The 18,520-nt window shown below is 41.1% G+C and overlaps 1 protein-coding gene across 3 annotated transcripts in view; it reads right to left on the bottom strand.

Annotated features, from left to right (window-relative positions):
• ADCY5 (adenylate cyclase 5) overlaps positions 1-18,520 on the bottom strand; it is a 215,419-nt gene that overhangs the window by 44,512 nt on the left and 152,387 nt on the right. For all 3 annotated transcript variants that reach the window (XM_084524658.1, XM_084524660.1, XM_084524659.1), the window contains exons 4-8: positions 17,412-17,523; positions 17,076-17,203; positions 12,583-12,741; positions 11,409-11,550; positions 1,001-1,141 (exon numbers count right to left, since the gene is read on the bottom strand). In XM_084524658.1, coding sequence (XP_084380784.1) covers positions 1,001-1,141; positions 11,409-11,550; positions 12,583-12,741; positions 17,076-17,203; positions 17,412-17,523 — 682 coding nt within the window. The remainder of the gene's footprint in view (positions 1-1,000; positions 1,142-11,408; positions 11,551-12,582; positions 12,742-17,075; positions 17,204-17,411; positions 17,524-18,520) is intronic.

Raw genomic sequence — 18,520 nt, 5'->3', positions numbered from 1 at the left:
TTTCAAGAGCTGGATATGCAGCTGTATATCGTGTATACAGAATGACTAACAGAATGTGGTTTGCAGTCGTCAAACAGCTTTGTCATTACCAATCTGACAGACATGTTCATGTGTAAACAAGGTAAATATATTTTAATTTTGTCCTACGTTACCCTGACATATAGAATGTTAAAAGAAATTCATTTGTTTAAAACTTCATCTAAAGATTAGTAAGCTCATAGAACAATCTGCATACCCATGTAAATTATTACATAGGTGCTAAATGCTTTTATTATTATTAATAGCCTTCTTTATAATAGAAAGTCTCTTTTAATCATCTTTATTGCAGACAACAAAGATATCATCTCTAACTTTATGTAAAATAAGCCACAAAAGTGCTCTCAGCCCAATTGTGTTGGTAACTGGCTATTGTTCATTTTAATTTAGAAGGAATTAAAGGTATAATTATGAAATGAAGATTCCCAATACCTTAGGCCAATTAATCCATGTACATTATAACATATTCTCGAGAGTTAAATGCAGTGGCATGATTCCTGGAGACTCACAAGTGTATGCTGGCACACAGCTTAGAGAAGGTGAACAGCATCTGCCTGTTATAATCAAAATAAGGAACCTTTGCAGGTGATGAAGTCTGTTATGAACTAATAGAAATGTATGTCATCTACCATTTGAATGCTTGGGTTACTGAGCAATTCTTGTAGCTAATCACATCTTCTCAAACAGCCTGGATGAGTTTTCAGAACGGGGGACAAGTCAGACAAAAGAGCCTTCTTTGTGCCATTCAGCCTCCCTTCCCCTTCCAAACAGCCCTGCACCTCATCTCACAATCACTCACCTCCAGATGTACCAATTATTATTACTTCTGTAGTCAAAAAAGAATTTACCTCCCCCATTTGGAAAATGCCCTGAGGGCTGCAAAAACCTTCAGACAAAGCAGGGAGGGTTATATAATGCTGTATCGAGAAGAAAAGACATTAATGTCCATAAAGCAAGGCATTACCATTCTCTTCATCTCCTTGGAGACCTGGTGAGCTCCGAGGTGGTTATAAAAGGGCCTGTCGACACCCCAGTGTGGCGGGTTATGGCTGATGGAGTTAGTGCGCTGGCGGTTCATCTTGGCTATTGTGGCTTTCTCGTCTTTCTGAAATACAAACGAGAGAGAAATGCAGAGGAAAATTTGAAATGTGTACAAGGCAGTCATCCTCCAAGTACCCCTCCCTTCTGACCTCGGTTTTGCACCTTGAACTCTGTGAAATGGCTTCTGATCATGAGCAGGCCCAGCTCAATATTTCTTTTTCCCCATGCACAACTATGTGGCGATAATTTTTAGAATACTTACCTTAAATGGAGCTCACTATTTTACTTAATTACTCATTTTCTTGTTTCTAATAGCCACCAGAACCTGTGCAGGCAGAGGGGGCATTCCAAAACAGAGGTATCTATTTTCTTTTTAATAAGCCAAATAATTTCAGATATGAAATTGCACTTTCAAGCTACAAAAAGGGTCCTCAAAAAAAAAAAAAAAAAAAAAAAAAAAAAAAAAAAAAAAAGGTTGATGTGTCTGCAAGAGAAACAACACGCAGAATGAGCTGGTGAAAGAACAGGAATTTTAAAGCTCTGGGAATAACACCCATCTCAATAGGTGCAAGCAAGGCACTTTCCATACTTGCAGGATGAGAGCATCGTCCCAGAAATGCCAAGAAGAGCATGTAAATCTCGTAAACAACTTAACTGTGTAACTGCTAAGGGCAATAGTATTGCACAGTGTGACAAAACAGTCTCCTCTGCCCTGACAGTAGCTGCGAATTTTGTCATTGGCACAACTTTCCTAAAGTTTGGACAAGGTCTTTGGGTATGTTATTGGAGATGGTTTTGCATCTTGGTTGTATTTGGAGTTTACTGCAAAGCTTGTAGACTACCTGCCTGAAAGGTTTCATTCAAGTTCAATAACAATTGAAAGAGCACAGAAGTGCTGCAATTATCACGTCCTTACTTAAACAGAGATAAATTTTGTAGAGTTTGACAATTTGGGTAGCATGAATGGCTAAAACCTGTCTGCTGTAATAAGAGAGAGTGAGCCTATTTCAAGAGAATTACTGCTTCCATGTGATTGCCAAAAATTTATGTGAAATAGTTAATTTGGGGTTTCAGAAAGTGTTCAGACAACTGGATAATTTAACAAGAAAGAATCAGTTGTTTTAAACTTAGAATTTTCACTTAAGTCTTGCATGACAATACAGGTTGGTCTGAAGCTGTTTTTGCCCAGAATCTGCTTTCCCTATCTATTTATTTTGATACCTTGCTATTCACTGTAACTTGTACCTGTCAGGAGTTTGCAAAATACCTGGTGTTATTTCCATGGTAACCAGAGAGTTAAATGTCAAGTGTTATGCTGCCTTAAACTTATTTATTTTTTTAAAGAAAGGGGAAAAAAAAACCACACTGTTTAAAGTCAGTGCTGGGGAAAGCTGCCTGATTGACAAGTATGGGAATTCATCATCTCTTTCTTGCAAAGAAGAGACAACTCTGATGACAACATTTCCCATGGGACTGCAAGCTCACCCAGCAGGCACCAAATATTCCTGGGGAGGTAGTTCTGCAGGCTTCATGGCCATTTGCTGGGGACACTTGTGACAGGAGCCCTGTGTAGGACACTTGTGATGGTGACAAGCAGTGGTCACTGCAGCCCTGTTCCTACCCAGGAAGAATGACTAACTTAGCATCTCATGGAAACTCAGTGCCCTGCTAGCAGCCACCTGAGTCACTAAAAAGGCACCAAAGAGTTGCTGTGGCACCGTGGGAGCAAACCCAAAGGAGATGCCAGCTCTGCTGGTGGGATGTTTGCTGGGGACAGCCCGACGTGATCCCACACTGCCTGTCCCCAGGGCTACAAGTGCTTCCCACGCTGCTTCCTCCCCACATCAAACCCACCACTGCCCCGTCTGAGAGTGCTGAAAGCTCCATTGCTTGGCACCAGCCGAACTGCACATGAGCAATCATGACAGCACCGCTGGATGACCTCCAGGAGAGCAGCGCTATAAATGTTTCTAAAAATACACAAGTGTGATGCAACACTGATGTCCGGATTTGATTTGATTTGGTTTGGTTTGAGGTCTTGTTTTTTAAAAGTCATTACACTTTATAGTGTCTGCAATCATTTGCAGCACTTTTTTTTTTTTTCCCCCAGTTACGGACTGTTTTTTCATAGTTATAATTCCTTTTTATGTGATATGTTGCCAGAAAAGTGGTAGAAAATAGAGTTTCATTATCTATATGCAAATATACATTGTTTTCACTAATAGACGTGCCACTGCCAATCCATTCTATTACAAATTGGTGAAGGGTTTTCAACCAGAAGCAATCAAGAAGTGCAGCCACTAAAACTAGTCTGGGGACCTATAAAAACAAAGCCATTTAGTTATGTTACACATACCTTTACAGCAGCAGATGATAAAAGGTATATTCAGTAGATTTTTGCCCATGGCTTAGAAAATTTGCTTAGAATTTGAGCAAAGCCTTAAAGCCAAAAATTCAAGCAGATGTACTAAACCTTCTTGACCAGTGAGTGACCCAGCTACCTGCTTCTCATGTGGGTTAACTCTGAAACAGTACTTTCACTTCATGCCAATCACTTAATTTGAAGGGAATAAAAGACCTCATACATGGATATTGGCATGTCTGGGTTGAGGAAAGGTCGGAACAAATAGGTAAATACATACTTCTGAGATTGTTTCTAATCTTGAGGTCAGGCACCATAAATTATCCATGGCTACGTGCACTCTGGCAGTATTTCCCCCACCCCCTTAAGAAGGTTTAATTCTTTACCTAAAAGATTGTGAACTGCATACCAGCAATATCTCCAATCAGATTAAAACACACATGTATACAGAAATAGTGGATTTTTTGCTTTCTAACGTTATATGGTATGCTACTTTACTATCTTGAATGGTAGGACTTTGTCATTAACATCAATACTTATTCAAAAACATTTTTTTAAACCTGATATTTCTAAAAGTTGAGCTAATTTATTTTCTGGAAAATCACTTGTTCAATGGGTGATGATAATAACAAACTCTCAAAATGACGGATGAGAATAATCACAACTCCTGTACGGAAATTTAAGAGGATCCCTACTCTGTTTCTTCCTGGCTAACTGGCAGCATGAGGACAACTTGCACACACTGCTACCTAAAGCATAACAAAACAGGAAAGAAGAATAAAGAAAAGGCACAGACAATGCCTTCCAGTTCTTCTCACTATAGGTACTACCAACAACAGGAGCAGGTGCAAAAGTTTCTGACAGCAGCCTGTTTTTCAGATTCAGAGTGGCTACGCTCCAGAAGATGTTGTGGGAACTGTTCAAATCTGGACTCGCAAAGCGCCTGTAAATCTTATTCCCAGAGGTTTTATTGTGTTCCCACCACCAGTTCCCACACCCTGAGCTACAGTACTAGTGTAGCAGAAGTGCAGAAATAGCTGGGATTTTCGTAAAATTGTCAGTTGCATAAAGCATGCCTGTTACTTCTCTAGTGTATGATTGGATTTTCCAGCATAGGCCATCACTACCAGCACAACAAAGTGGTGAAGCCCGAGCATGGATCAGACATTTCTCATTCAGCTACACATTGTTCTTTCAATTGTCTTGAAGTTGCACTGACATGTGAATGGTATTTCTTGCAGTAACACACGGTCCAATCATTGTCTTCATAAATCTACATGAGTGGAACCCCGCTGAGTTGTGATTAAATTCGTTCAATTGAGGAATCATCACATTAGACTGATGATGTTTTAGTAAAGTCACATGCACAACATTTAAATGACCATTTTGTTTCTTCAGCTGGATGGAGTTCCAGGACGCTATTTAGAAAAGAATGAGAATTGTTTTTCTAGGAGTCACAGCCAAAGTTTTGTCGAGCTGTTTCAAGGCCACCATCAACAATGCTTTCTGAAACTGTTGTGTACCTGCTATTGTTTAAAGAAACACCCATATTTACTGCAACTGAAAGGCATTAGAAAAAAATAAACATTTTTTCAGTTTGCCGACTGCGTGCACTCAGTGCAGTGTTTAGTCAGCAGTATTGCTCATCAGTTGACAGTCATGTTTTGTTTCCACTTGTGTTCAAAGCAAAGTGTTTCTCCAGTCTTCTAACAATTTTGTGGACTATAAAATCTAACGTGTTGTTAAAATCCTATTCACCTTAAATGAAGACCACTTTCCCTCTCCACCAAACACAGACTTCTGCACCCTTCAGAGAGCAAAGCTTCTATCAGTGGTTAGAACTGATGTTGTGCTGGTTCTGCAAATCAACTGGTGCAGCACCTGATCCCAAAGCAGAGCAGAAAGTTGTCCATAGCCACCAGATGACGTGCTCCTATACAAACTCCAGAAACTCAGGCAAAAGAAGAGCTTGCACTACTGGATACCACAATAATAATTAAACGGCATGCTGTAAGAACAGTGGGAATGTGATAGAACAGTTGTAATGACCAGGACAAAGGTTTTGAATAAAACACATTACTGCAGAAGGACAGATATAAAATGTGGAGAGGTGGGGTACAGAGCTGTGCATTAGTAATGCTATGGTCTGCAAGGTAAACTGAAAAGTATAACACAGGTAAAACAAAACCACTTTGTAGCAGAATGAAATTGTACTGGGTAATGCTAGGTAGTTTGCTACAATGCCTTGGGGCTAAGTTTGGAAACCAGTGACAATCTGGGTAATAGACAGTAATTCTAGCTGGTAAGTCTCTGTTTATCTGGAAACACTGGCTTTCCAGATAAAGAATGAAGATGCAAAGCCAGTAATAGAGGAATGGCAAAGACCTCCTTAGAGAATTCCCATATTTATTTCATGCTAAGGTGCTAAGCTCAATAGAAACATATAGCCAAACAAATGAGCAATAAATAGTGAATAAGGGCAGAAGTCACCCCATATAAATCACCCTATATCACCCAAGGGTAACAGAGGTTCAAAAATCTACATTCCTCCAGAACTGAAGGAACAAAGTGTTTCTCTTTTCAGATAGTCACTACTGCCACAGTCGAGGCAAAAGCGAACAGGGATCATAAAAATAAAGTTATAAAGAGAAAATATGACATAAATTGGAAGCAAAACTTAAATGTAATGTACTGAAGGCAGAAGGACAACCTCCATCCCAGATTTCTGCAAAACTGCCAACTGCAATTCAGTTCTGGTTACAGATACTTTTAATAACTATTTAGTCAGGGATCATGACACTGAACTGTAGAGCAGCAAATGCTGGGCTTGAATTAGCAGCCTTGAGAGCATCAAAGCTTTTCTAAACAGGAAAAGTACAGTAGCTCTCACTGGCCTTGTTTTTTCCATACAACATTGGTGAGAGTGCTGTGCTAGGGACTGGGGCTAAGACAGTTGGGGAACTAGAAACTGGGTGAAGAGCTGGTTTACAGTGAAAGGGCAAGAAATGGCTTTGAGTGAAGATATATTAGGCTGGAGGGAAGTTACTGGTAGAGTTTCTCAGTGATTAGTCTTGGGGCAGATTTTGTTATTAATTTTTTCTTTATCACATCTGGCACCAGTGCAGCAATGATGCACTTTGCTAACGAGAGGAGCACTGGCAGTATGTGACAGATAACAAAAAAGAAATATTAGATAGCACTGCCTCAAATAGCAATGAAGTAGATTTGATGGCCAAAGAGATTTTTTCCAGTTACATGTTCCTGTCTACATTGTAGTTTATGTATCTCTTTGCGTTTCTTACATGCTTTGAGAAACTTTGCTTTTCTTAATGTTTTAAGAAATTGGTCTCCATGTGGAGACCAGTGACGAGTGGTGCTCCTCAGGGGTCAGTACTGGCACTATGTAATGTCTTTGTCTGTAACATGGACAGTGGGATTGAGTGCACCCTCAGCAAGTTTGCCGATGACACCAAGCTGAGTGGGACAGTCGACATACTGGAGGGAAGGGATGCCATCCAGCGGGACCTGAACAGCCTTCAGGCCCTTGAGAGCTGGAGCACATCTCCTGCAAAGACAGGCTGAGGGAGCTGGGACTGTACAGTCCAGAGAAGAGAAAGCTCCGGGGAGAACTTACAGTGGCCTTCCAGTAAAGGGGGCCCACAAAAAAGCTGGGGACTCTCTGTCAGGGGGTGTAGTGATAGGATGCAGCATAGTGGCTTTAAATTAAAGAAGAGTAGATTTAAATTAGATATAAGGAAGAAAATTCTTTACTATGAGGGTGGTGAGGCACTGGAACAGGTTTCCCAGGGAAGCTGTGGATGCCCCATCCCTGGAAGTGCTCAAGGCCAGGTTGGATGGGGCTTCAAAATGCTAGTTTGAGAAATTGAAAATAATGAAATAAGTCACTCCTGCTCTGGGCTATCTGAGAAGCAGTTCTGTCACTGCCATTTTTACAGGGGAAGCGCTTACCCACAAGAGAATGAGCATCAGAAGAGAGTGCAAACAGGAAGGTGAAAACATCTGCAAACAGATGAGGAAAGAGAAACCTAAACTGACTGGATTTCAAAATTTTGCAGTTTGTTCTCTTTCAATAGAAAGCAACCCTTCTGTGTATCAGAAGGAAATCAAGGACTACATTTCCATCCCTAGGGATGTTATTTAAAGCTTAAGTGATCAAAATGTAGGCATTTTTTTTCCCTAAAACTCAACTAAATATGTTCTAGTTAACAGCATCCTTAAGAAGGAAAAAAGCTATTTTCAAAGAAGTTAGTCTGAGTTCATGGAACCAAAATACTGGGTAAATGTTCCTCCCATTTACTCTGTGCCAAGGAAATGGCATTAACATGATGAATTCATTTCATGGCTGAAACAGTAAAACAAACAAAAAAATACAGGAAATTCAAAGTTATGACTCCCCTTGGCAACAGTAATCAGAAAAGGTATGACAATAAATGCTGTTACATTTTATGCATTCACTGGAACTCCCATGATTGTTGGGTTTGGACAACATTTGGGACTGATGGACCAGGTATTCAGATAACTCAAAACTGCCTGTGTGAACTGGAAAATAGCTCAGGCAGTAAATCGAGTCACCTGTGCATCTGCTCCTGGGATAATGTAAATCATCCTAACCATGAGTTAGATCCTCTAGCACATACCTTTAATTAAACTGCATTTCTGCTCCCATTTTTTTTTTGTATTCTTTAATTAATTTCTTTACATATATATTTATAATCGTGTACATTCATTCAGCATTTCAACGTGATTTTCTCAGTACATATAAGAGAAAGAATTAGGAAAAAAGATCTGATGGCCCATATTATATTAAAAAAAAAACACAACACTGCCCTATTCACTGCTAACTTAAGGTATTAATATCTAACCAAGATCAATAACAGTATTTCCCCACTGACCAATCTTATTAGAACGTGCAGATGTGACAGCTGTTTAAAATTCATGCTCTACTAAATCCAGAGACCAAGCATGAGAAATATCAGCTTCAAAAGGTCGGTGTTTCAGAAAGTCACATCATTTAAGATGAAAGAACTATCTCAATGCCAATTGCAACTAAGCAGATTGTGCTTCTGAAAAGGCATCAGAATTGCAAAGCATGATGCAGATGTACCTGATCACACCGGAACTAACAGCAGGGTTTTCATCTAAGGCCCTCAAGCATGAGTTTGTACTGCTTGAACTGAAGAACGAATAATGTTGTTTTGAAGCTGGGAGCAGACTCATTTACTGGTCTACTACACATGGACAACCCCTTTCACTCTCTGCAAGAAGTATATAGTTAGTGCAGTTGTTAAATGAAGGCAGCTGGCAGCTTGATCAAAACAGATGTTAAAATATCTTAATCACCTTGCAGAAATCAGAATCCAAGGGACAATCTTCTACCAAAGCATCCATCAAAAACCATTCTTACTAGAACCTGATATAAGCTGCTATAGAACCTGATATAAGCTGCTACCTGGAAGGGCCAAGATTTTAAACAAATATCCTTCACCATCCAGTGGCATAAGGTGCAGGATAGATGAAAGCCATGTGAACAGAACAAGCACAGAGTATGGGAAATTTTTTCCTTGCCCTTGCCTGGGCTCAAGAGGGAGAAAATAAAGACAGACATGATTTATGTTTTCTCCAGCAGAAGAGATGCTGCTAGTTGGGATCGCAATGGCGTGCACAGTGAGAAAATCCTGTGGCTTATGTTCGAGGATCGCAGGAACCCAGAGACGACACACAGGAACCCACGACTAAGTTAGGTGAACACTCTATGGTCATCACTGCAACAGGCTCAAACGGAAACCTGGCTAAACACATTACAAGAAGTTATTAAAATGAAACAGAAATGGAAGGAAAAAGTGAAGTGCTAGAACTTTGTCTGGCATCCAGCAAAATATTCAAGGCAGACTGAGCTGGCTATGGGAGAAAGCTTTTCTTGCTTCTGATCTTCCTATTATGTGAAATGAGTTTTCATAGAGGGAGTGAACTTTAAACTACTCACAAAGGGATAGAAAATGGCTATGGGAGCAAGAAAGTTGCAGCAGTATGGGCAAACCAGGAGCCCCTCAAACTCTAAACATGAAGATCTATAACCTTGGGTATCAATTTCTTTACGTTTCAATTTAGCACAATAATTACGTAGGCCATGCGCATGTCCCAGTTCTTAACTACTCTGGGATGCAGCGTGTTACAGCAGCATTGTAGTAGTGCCTGGAGACTTCAGCTAAGGGCTACACTGCGTAACAGAGCTGCAATAAATACAGATAAAGTAGTGAAGGAATGCAGGAATGAGGAGGGGGGGGGAGGAGAGGGAACAGTTTATTTTACACATGGAAAATCAAGGCACAAAGATGCGACTTCCCCAAAATCTAATTCTGGAGTGGAATCCACATATCTCTTGAGTCTCCGTCCAGTTTCCTAGTCACAAGACAGCCCTGTGTTCCAGAACTATGTCAAATCCCAAGTGCTTTGGTTCTCTGTTGAGTGTTTTGTCTACAATAGCAAGGAACAGAATCCTGATGTTTCCTTAAGTCTTCCTCTTCTCTCCAGAGAAACCTTAAGTTCTCCACAAGAACATGCAGACAAGTCAGTGACTACATGATTTAACAAGTCAATATAGCTTCTCCACCTCTTGAGATAGAGTCTGACCATAAAGGTATTTTGGTTTATGTTCTTAACTGTACCCAGCAATGAGGAAGTGGTTTAGGTATAAACATCAGCTGGTCCACTGACAGGCAGCGCTTCTCAGAAAACAATAAACTTGCACTGCAAGCTCTAATCCTCTTTTGAAGACTGACAATTGTTAATGAGATTTTTTTTTATGAGCAGATAGAAACCAAAACATCAGCTTCTCTCTTTACCAGACGATAAGGGTTTTTCTTGGAGATTTTTTACACAATATCCATTAAGGAGATTTGAGGCTTCTATTCTCTTAGGAAATGAGGAAATGGTAGCAAAGTAGTTCTGTATAGGTGTTACAGTTATTCATAGCAACCATGCTGTTGGAACATGTCACAAATACTCATTTAATCTCATGGTAGCCATATTTATGGCTGTGGGAAGCTTTAATTGGTCTTAGATGCAGAAACATTTTAAATGATTTTCAGTTTGGAGCAACCTTTATATGCTTGTCTGTAATGTGAATAGCAAAGCAGTGTCTATAGTGCAGAAATTACTTAGAGAAATATTATTGTGAAGGCTCAGTTAGATGACCAAAAAAGACTCTTTTCTAAAAAAAGTCTACCATTATTTAAAAGAATACAAACTAGTAATAACATCAACCTATTTTCTGTTATTGGTAGTGTTATAAAATGAAGATATATTGGCTGAAGTCTGCTTGAGTTTGACTTGATGCAAGTTCAAGTCAGTAGTGCCCTTATAGCCTTATTATGTGCAGGCTGACCTGTGTCATAGCAATGGGTATGATCTCATCCCATTGTCACAGTGGTCATCCATCACTACAGTGGGCCAGATTTTCCCATCTTCAGAAGCAAAGACTGAAAATTAATGATAAGAACTGCTCTAAATTTTATGTTTATGGCAATATAGTGAGCCAATGGACAAAATCACCTGTTTGTAATCTGATGGAGAAAATATCTCTGTGTTTTTAACTTGCACAAGTTTCAAAATTAATAGAAAAAATAAACCACCACACAAATCTACATTAAAAACATTGTTAAAAATGATTTTGAAAATTACTCAGGATGGATTTTTTGATAGAACTAAAAAGTACTTGGTACAGAAACTTTATACAGAAGGTGGCTACATTCCATTCTACATATGCAAAAGTTTAAGAAGAGTAGAGTGAAACTGGAGTTTTTGCCACTGAAGGGCAGATGGTCAATAGTTTTGCACACACAGAGTCCTCACTCATCTGAAAAAGCTGGTGTTCACTCTACTTTGATGTGTTGGAGACCATCTTATTATTCAAAGTAGCTAAAACCCGCATTAGTTTGTCTGATCTTACCCGCTTCTGGCTGCACCGTACAATCAAGAAGGTCTCGATACTGTGCTCCTTCAGATAAGCATTGCGTTCCCCTCCAAAGCCCAGCTCCACCTCGTAGTCTCCATTGAGATAGTTCAGGGTTGCTTTTGTTATGTGGATGCGCCTTAAAGGAGACAAAAGACAAGACAGTTTTGTAGGCTCTGAAAAGTTATCATGTATCTATGAGATCAGTTCTTGTCAGTGACAGGTTTCATGTCCTGGAACAAATGGGCAACAAAAAACTAGTTATTTAGCCATGCTATGGCACTTACATATTTGCTACAGGAGTTTCATCTATTTTAGAGGAAGCAGGACATCTTCTTAAAGAGAGAAGCATGTTACACATCTATTTATAAGCACCTCCTTAGAAACAAAGCACTCATTCTTCTATTCACTTCACCCTATCACATAGCAGATATGTATATATGTATTTTTGGCAAATACAGGCCCTTCACAAGAGCATGTCTATGCAGCAGACATATGTAATATATACTGGAGCATGTATGTTTTTCATTGCGTGGCATTAATTACTGTGGTACAAGAGTGCCTTGTAGAAGTATCCTGCCAAGTACCATAGTCTTGCACTTTCTTCCAGAACAGAGAAGACGCGAAAAGTTGTGTAGAGCAATTATCTCCCCGGGACAGCTTGGCAGCAAGTCAGACTTCAGCTGGTCCATGTAGTGGTGAAACAAGAACTGATTCTGCTCTCTGAAAGGAATCTTTCAAAACAAAAGGCTGGTCTGAAACAACACTTCTCACATTATCCAGCAATAGCTGGGATGCTCTCCAGCAAGCACTGTTAACATACAGTCACATCTCTTTGTAACCATGACCAGCTCTGCTTGTGTTCACACACACCTGTTCCTTTCTGCTGCAGCTCTCAGCTTTGTTTCACAGAGAAGGAATTCATTTCTTACCACAGAAGAATATGCGAATTTTGGGATTTTGTAGTCTTTCTGTAACCAAAGACACGTAGACATGGAACTGAAAAACCTTGCTAACATCTGTATATGTTTAAAATACGATGTCCACAGCTCATTTTGCAGCAGGCATGGTCTGCCCGAACCTCTGCCTCTCATTTCCACACCTCACTGTGAAGTGTCAGGCACAAAATGACGCACGGATTAAACACAACAGCTTTGAAGAAGCAACTTACCCAGCCTTGCCCCCTGCTTCCATGTGGTTGGCTAACGTAACATCGTTTGACCACACATCGAACTGCCACTTCCTAAGGCCCAAGACCCCACAGTGAACTCTCCCACTGTGGATTCCAACCCTCATGTTGACGTTTACTCCTGTCACCTCCCGGACTAATCTGAAAAGAAATATGGGAAAAGGATAATGTTAAGAACTGCACGCTTGTAGTTGGTGACACAAACTTGCACCCGGAATACAGGAAGCCATAATGACCTATAAATTATTCATGTATATACACAGTGCTTCTCATCCACAGTAACAGGACAACAAAACAAAACCAGACTGCACTGTACTTGGATGGCCTGGCTGAGCAAGCAGAGTAGTAACTAGATTAGGGGACCCCTTGGAGTAAATGCATGTCCTCTGAACTCATGGCCAAGCTGAAAATTCCTAAAAAATTTTCTGTGGGGACAGTGAAAAGAGTAAAGCATTGGTCTTTGATTTCCATACCAAAGCTGGACATAATCTGCCAGCACTCAGCATCATTAAGAGTAATAGCATGTTTCAAAAAGTAAAAGGAAATGATTTCAGAGATCTCAATTTGTCTGTATGGCACCATGCATCAACTGTTCCACAGATGAAATATGATATTTGTGTGAAATACCCCATTGCCGTTGGAAAGCTTGAATGGGGTTTACAGCTGCATTCAGAGCAGCAAAACCAGAGAACCACATCTATTGCAGTCACTCCAAACAGGCAGCTACAAATAGTCAAACTCTGATTTTAATGAGGTCTTGGATGCCCTGTTTACTCCCAAAATGACTGCTGGAATACTTTGTGGGTTTTGCCCTTTTAGGGCAAAAGTTAACTTCAAGAGTTGTTCACATGGAAAATACATTCAGGAATGTGGGTAGGGAAAAGTCTTGATGAAGACATCAGAACAACTCTGCTTCTCATTATTGCTGGTCACATAATTTCCAGAATGGCCATGTTCCATGGGGAAATTCACCTACATTATTACATAGGACAGTCCTTTCCTTTGTGTTGTTAGTACTTTGAAGCATGAAGTCATACTTTGTACCTACAAGATTTCAACCTTTTGGTCTTCAGGTTCATCTAGTCCTTTTTAAATTACATCCTCTGGACCCATAAGTACTGTCAACTTCCTAACATCAACACAGATCTAATATTTATGCTTTAGCTATTGATGAAAATCAATGATTAAAGATAGACCAGTTCTGGATTCTAGATCACTCCCTGCAGTATAATATATCCCTTAAAGTTGTTCACTTCTCTTTGAGACAGCAAGGAGCTATACTTTGAATTCCTTTGTCCTTACAATCCCTATCTTTTTATGGTTCATTATCTACCAGCTGAAGTGACATCCATTATATTTATTAACAAGCTGCAAAGCTTCTCTGGCAGAGAGAAGGGAAGCTCCATATGGGTAAGGCACCACAGGCTTCTGAACTGAAAGAGTTCTGACCACATCACTTTGGAAAGCAACAGGAACTGGAGTAATGAAAATGCAGCTGCAGCCATTAGCTTTGCAAGGACAACAGCAGCTGAAGCATGCATGCAGCACTGGGGAGGGAGGAGGAACACCCTGCATGACTGCTAAAAACCCCACTGCACCCCCTGCCATGCCACAAGACAAGGGTACTTCTCCCAGTATGGTCGTGGATGAGAAGGTGACTTTTGTCAGACTTGGCAGCAAATGAATGAGCTTGGTTACCCTTTATAGACAAAAGAAACAGTCTTTTAATGTTTTTTTGTTTGTTTGCTTTTTAAGTTGATTTATACTGGCAGCACAATGAATATAATTCTATCCAGGTGCTGCACCTGTGTTGGGGCAATCCTGGACATGAGAACAGACTGGGAGAAGAACTCATTGAGAGCAGCCCTGTAGAGAAGGACTTGGGGGTTCAGGTGGACGAAAGGCTCGACATGAGCCAGCAGTGTGTGCTTGCAGCCCAAAAGCCCGACTGTGTCCTGGGCTGCATCACCAGAGGGTTGGCCAGCAGGTGGAGGAAGGACATTGTCCCCCTCTGCTCTGCTCTCGTGAGGCCCCACCCGGAGTGCTGCATCCTGGTCTGGAGCCCCCAGCACAAGAAGGATGTGGGGCTGTTGGAGCGGGTCCAGAGGAGAGCCACCAAGATAATCAAGGGGCTGGAGCAACTCTCTTATGTAGAAAGGATGAGAGATCTGGGGCTGTTCAGCCTGAAGAAGACAAGGCTCTGGGATGACCTCACTGCGGCTTTTCAGTACTTAAAAGGGGACTTATAAAAAAGATGGACAGCGACTCTTTGCTCAATCAGATAATGACAGGAAAAGGTAGAATGGTTTTAAACTAAAAGAGGGAAGATTTCAACTAGATGTTAGAAGGAAATTCTTCACTCAGAGGATGGTGAGGCACTGGAACAGGCTGTGGATGCCCAATTCCTGGAGGTGTTCAAGGCCAGGTTGGAGAAGTCCCTGAGCAACCTGGTCTGGTGAGTGGTATCCTTGCCCATGGCAGGGAGGTTGGAGCTAGATGGTCTTTAAGGTGCCTTCCAACCCAAGCCATTGTATGATTCTGTCTTTCTGATCTGAGGTAACATGCCCTGCAGCTGAGTACAGATGGAACAAGCCAACAAGCAGGGCACAGTGTTGGCAAAGCCTGCAGGTGAATGTTCAGTAGATATTCGTTACCTTAACTGTAAAACCTCCTGTCCTTAGGGGAGGAGGAGGAGGGGGACAGAGAGACAAGCAGAATGGTGTCACCTTCCAGGCTTAATAAGATAAAAGATTGTTAAACGCATTCATTATACATGAAGTGGGAAACCAGTTTTAAAGGCTGCTGAAGAGCTATTTGTAAACAAACACTGAGTGCACTTCAGCTCAGTTTATTTCAAGGTGAGGCGGGCTGCAGTTAATCAATGAAGTCTAGACATCTGAGGTGTTACTCAGCCTTGTAGGGGTTACAGAGCAACATGTCAAGGTCCATGGATTTCATCAAGCCAACTAGTGCAGAAGGTGAGGCACTTCTGGTTAATGTACATAGCATTTTCTTTATAGGGCTGCTTTGATAAGAATCACTCCTTGTGTTTGACAAGACACTTTGTCACCTGCCACTTAAGTGTACTTCACATTGAAGAAATAGCATCCTTTCAAGGGCTACTGAAAACTAGTTACTTGCAATGGTTTTTATTTTGCATTTTACATTCAAAGCCCAGAAGGGGACTAATGAAAAGCAACAGTTTAGACCAGGAAAGAAGAGGTAGTAAGTCCTGACAGCATGCACTGTATACAAAGCAAGGGAATGCTGCTGCACGCTGCTTTTGGAATGGGGTCCCTTAGTTGAAAACGCTGCTCTTCAAACTATGTGTTTGTGTGGAGAAAATGGGGCTGAAAAGTGGGTGTCTATTTGTGTCCTTGCAGAAATCCAAATTACAAGAAAGTACCGTATCAAGCTCAGCAAATAGGTACCTCTAGTTTTTATCAAGATGAAGTGAAATCTCAATCAATTTACCAAACAGAATGAGAGGAGAACTGCATAGAGACCTCTCATGTTAGTACTGTGGGCACTTTAGAAGCTGTTTTCACAAAGAAAAAAAAATAGAAAGGAAAAAAAAGCAGAGTCCCTGCTCAGTAAGGATGGTGTAGATACTAAGGTCAGCTCAGTTACCACCCGAAGCTGACTCAGCTTTGTGCCTAAACTCACATTCACTCATGATGATGAAATAAATCTCCCTTCCCTGTGTTCCTAAAGAACTGGAATTTGAAAGCTTACATCCGATGCAAAGAATATTCAATATTGTGTGCCATCCTCCAAGTAATATTATTAGATACGGTTCTCATGCTTGTTACTCTCCAAAGAAAAAGATTGTCTGGACAAACACAGAACTGTTAGTTTGACCTTAAAAACAGGCTAATCTCCATAATGCATTTTGAAAGAAAAATCCAAAGATGAGTAAATAAACAGAAATAAAGTAAAAAGAAGCATGGATCTGTCTCAGCTTGTGACAGACCAACCTTGTGGTTTTCCCCAATAATTAATCTGTCTAAATTCAGAAAGTGTTGAATCTAACCCATTTGGTATCAGAACACTTAGCGAAGGATTAGTTAAACTAGAGAAGACAGACCTCAGCAGAGGAATTGTCAGGTGAGTAAAAAGCTGGTTTGAAGACAGATAAGTGCAGAGTGATTGAAATTTAATGAAGTTATTATTAATCCTCTGATTTCACATTTCTGTAATTCACTGGAATCCTCCTTTGGGAATGAGACTTCTACTAACTACAGTAACCTTTGCCTTTCTCATCAGGAGACTGAGCTCTGATCTCCATGTGGCTGTAATGGACTTAAGTGTCTGTCTTTCTACTGTGAAACCTTTATTGCATTCTGTTTTCTCATTCCAGCTGTTCTCTCTCTCCGCTGGCATCAGTCCCCTGGCTTGGCTACCTTACTACTTAAGTACAGAAGATCCAACTTGCTATTCGTTCTGAAATTCTCCATGGGGAATTTGGTACTTACGAGATGGCCTCTATCATATCCATTCCCATTTCAACACAGCAGTGTGCATGGTCAGCTCTTGCTTCTGGCAACCCAGACACGCAGTAATAGCAATCACCCAGGATCTTGATACGTAAACAGTGGTTCTCCTTTTAAAAAAAAAGAAAAAAAGAAAAAAAAAAAGAAAGAAAAAGAAAAAGTAATAATAAAGGAGAGAGAAATATTCAGCTTATATTCATGCTTGTAATAACTTGCCTTTTAGGGCAGTGAATATTTACAGAAATCCAGTGAACCAGCACAGTATGTCATTCTTGCAACAGGAAAAAAAATATATCAGAATTATAAAAGAAAACTTACAGCTGCTAGCTTATCAAATCTGGCAAAGAGCTCGTTCAGCGTCATGACCAGCTCCTGAGCAGTGCACTGGGAGGCCAGACTTGTGAAACCCTCTATGTCTGCAAAGAGGATGCTTGGGAAAAAAAGAGAAAAAAAAAATGAAAGTGTCATAAAATTTGTTGCTGATATTTGTGTAAGATCTGGGGTAGAAGTCCAGGGATGGGGAGACGTGTGAAATAGGGGTGTCCCAGTCCTACAGGAGCAAGGAGATGAGCACCCCCAATACCACCTATGTTACAGTCTCTATTGCACACAAAGCCCTGAGGGACATGACCTCTTCCCCTACACAGTTTAGAAAGGGCCAGAAAACCCCACAATCCTCTCTTCCCTCCAACCTTGTGCCCAGAAACTGCATAGTACGTTGGGAGCTGGTGGTGGTGTGATAATGCTACTGATCATCATTAACAACCAGGCTCTCCTACAAAATGACCAGGTCAGCCTGGCCAGAAAGCCAACACTTACCATCTTTTTTCCCACGTTCCTCAATCTCTCAGCTCAATAACATTGCTCTTTTCTCTGCTCTGCTGCATGAAAATCCTTCTGCCTGCTTCCTCCTCTGCCAAAGCTCAGCCAACAGATAAAAGTCCATCTCCAGTGAATACACTTAGCCTGCTTCCCACATCTTTTGCTCCTGCTTCTGTGGCTGGCTTTCATACTCACACCTGAGCCCCGGGGCTGGCAGCACCCTGCCCCATGCCTTGTGTGGACACACACTCCTACAAAGTTCTCAATGAGCAAAGCCAGGCATGACAGCACTGCGTGCTGTTGGGGTGAAGGTTTGGGCACAGCAATGGCTGCCGTGTCCTGCCACAATTCACCACCATCCATAGGTGAGGACCAGTGAGCTTTTAATGCTCTTCATTCACTGGAGGAGGCAAACTGTGCTGATTTACTCTAATTTTAGTCCCTGAGATGCCTTACGCAAGCACACCCCTACAGGCTCAGGAGCTCCTCTTGGGTGGCTGTAGCCAGGCATCGCCCGGCTTTCTGCAGCCAACTGAGGAAACCTCTGCTACTGCAGGAGGGACACCAAATCGCCAGCATCAGCCCAGGAATGACCAGAAAAGCAC

This window comes from Aythya ferina, assembly GCF_964211825.1.
Source record: "Aythya ferina genome assembly, chromosome: 6".
NCBI lineage: Eukaryota > Metazoa > Chordata > Aves > Anseriformes > Anatidae > Aythya > Aythya ferina.
This window is presented reverse-complemented; position numbering and strand designations above follow the sequence as displayed.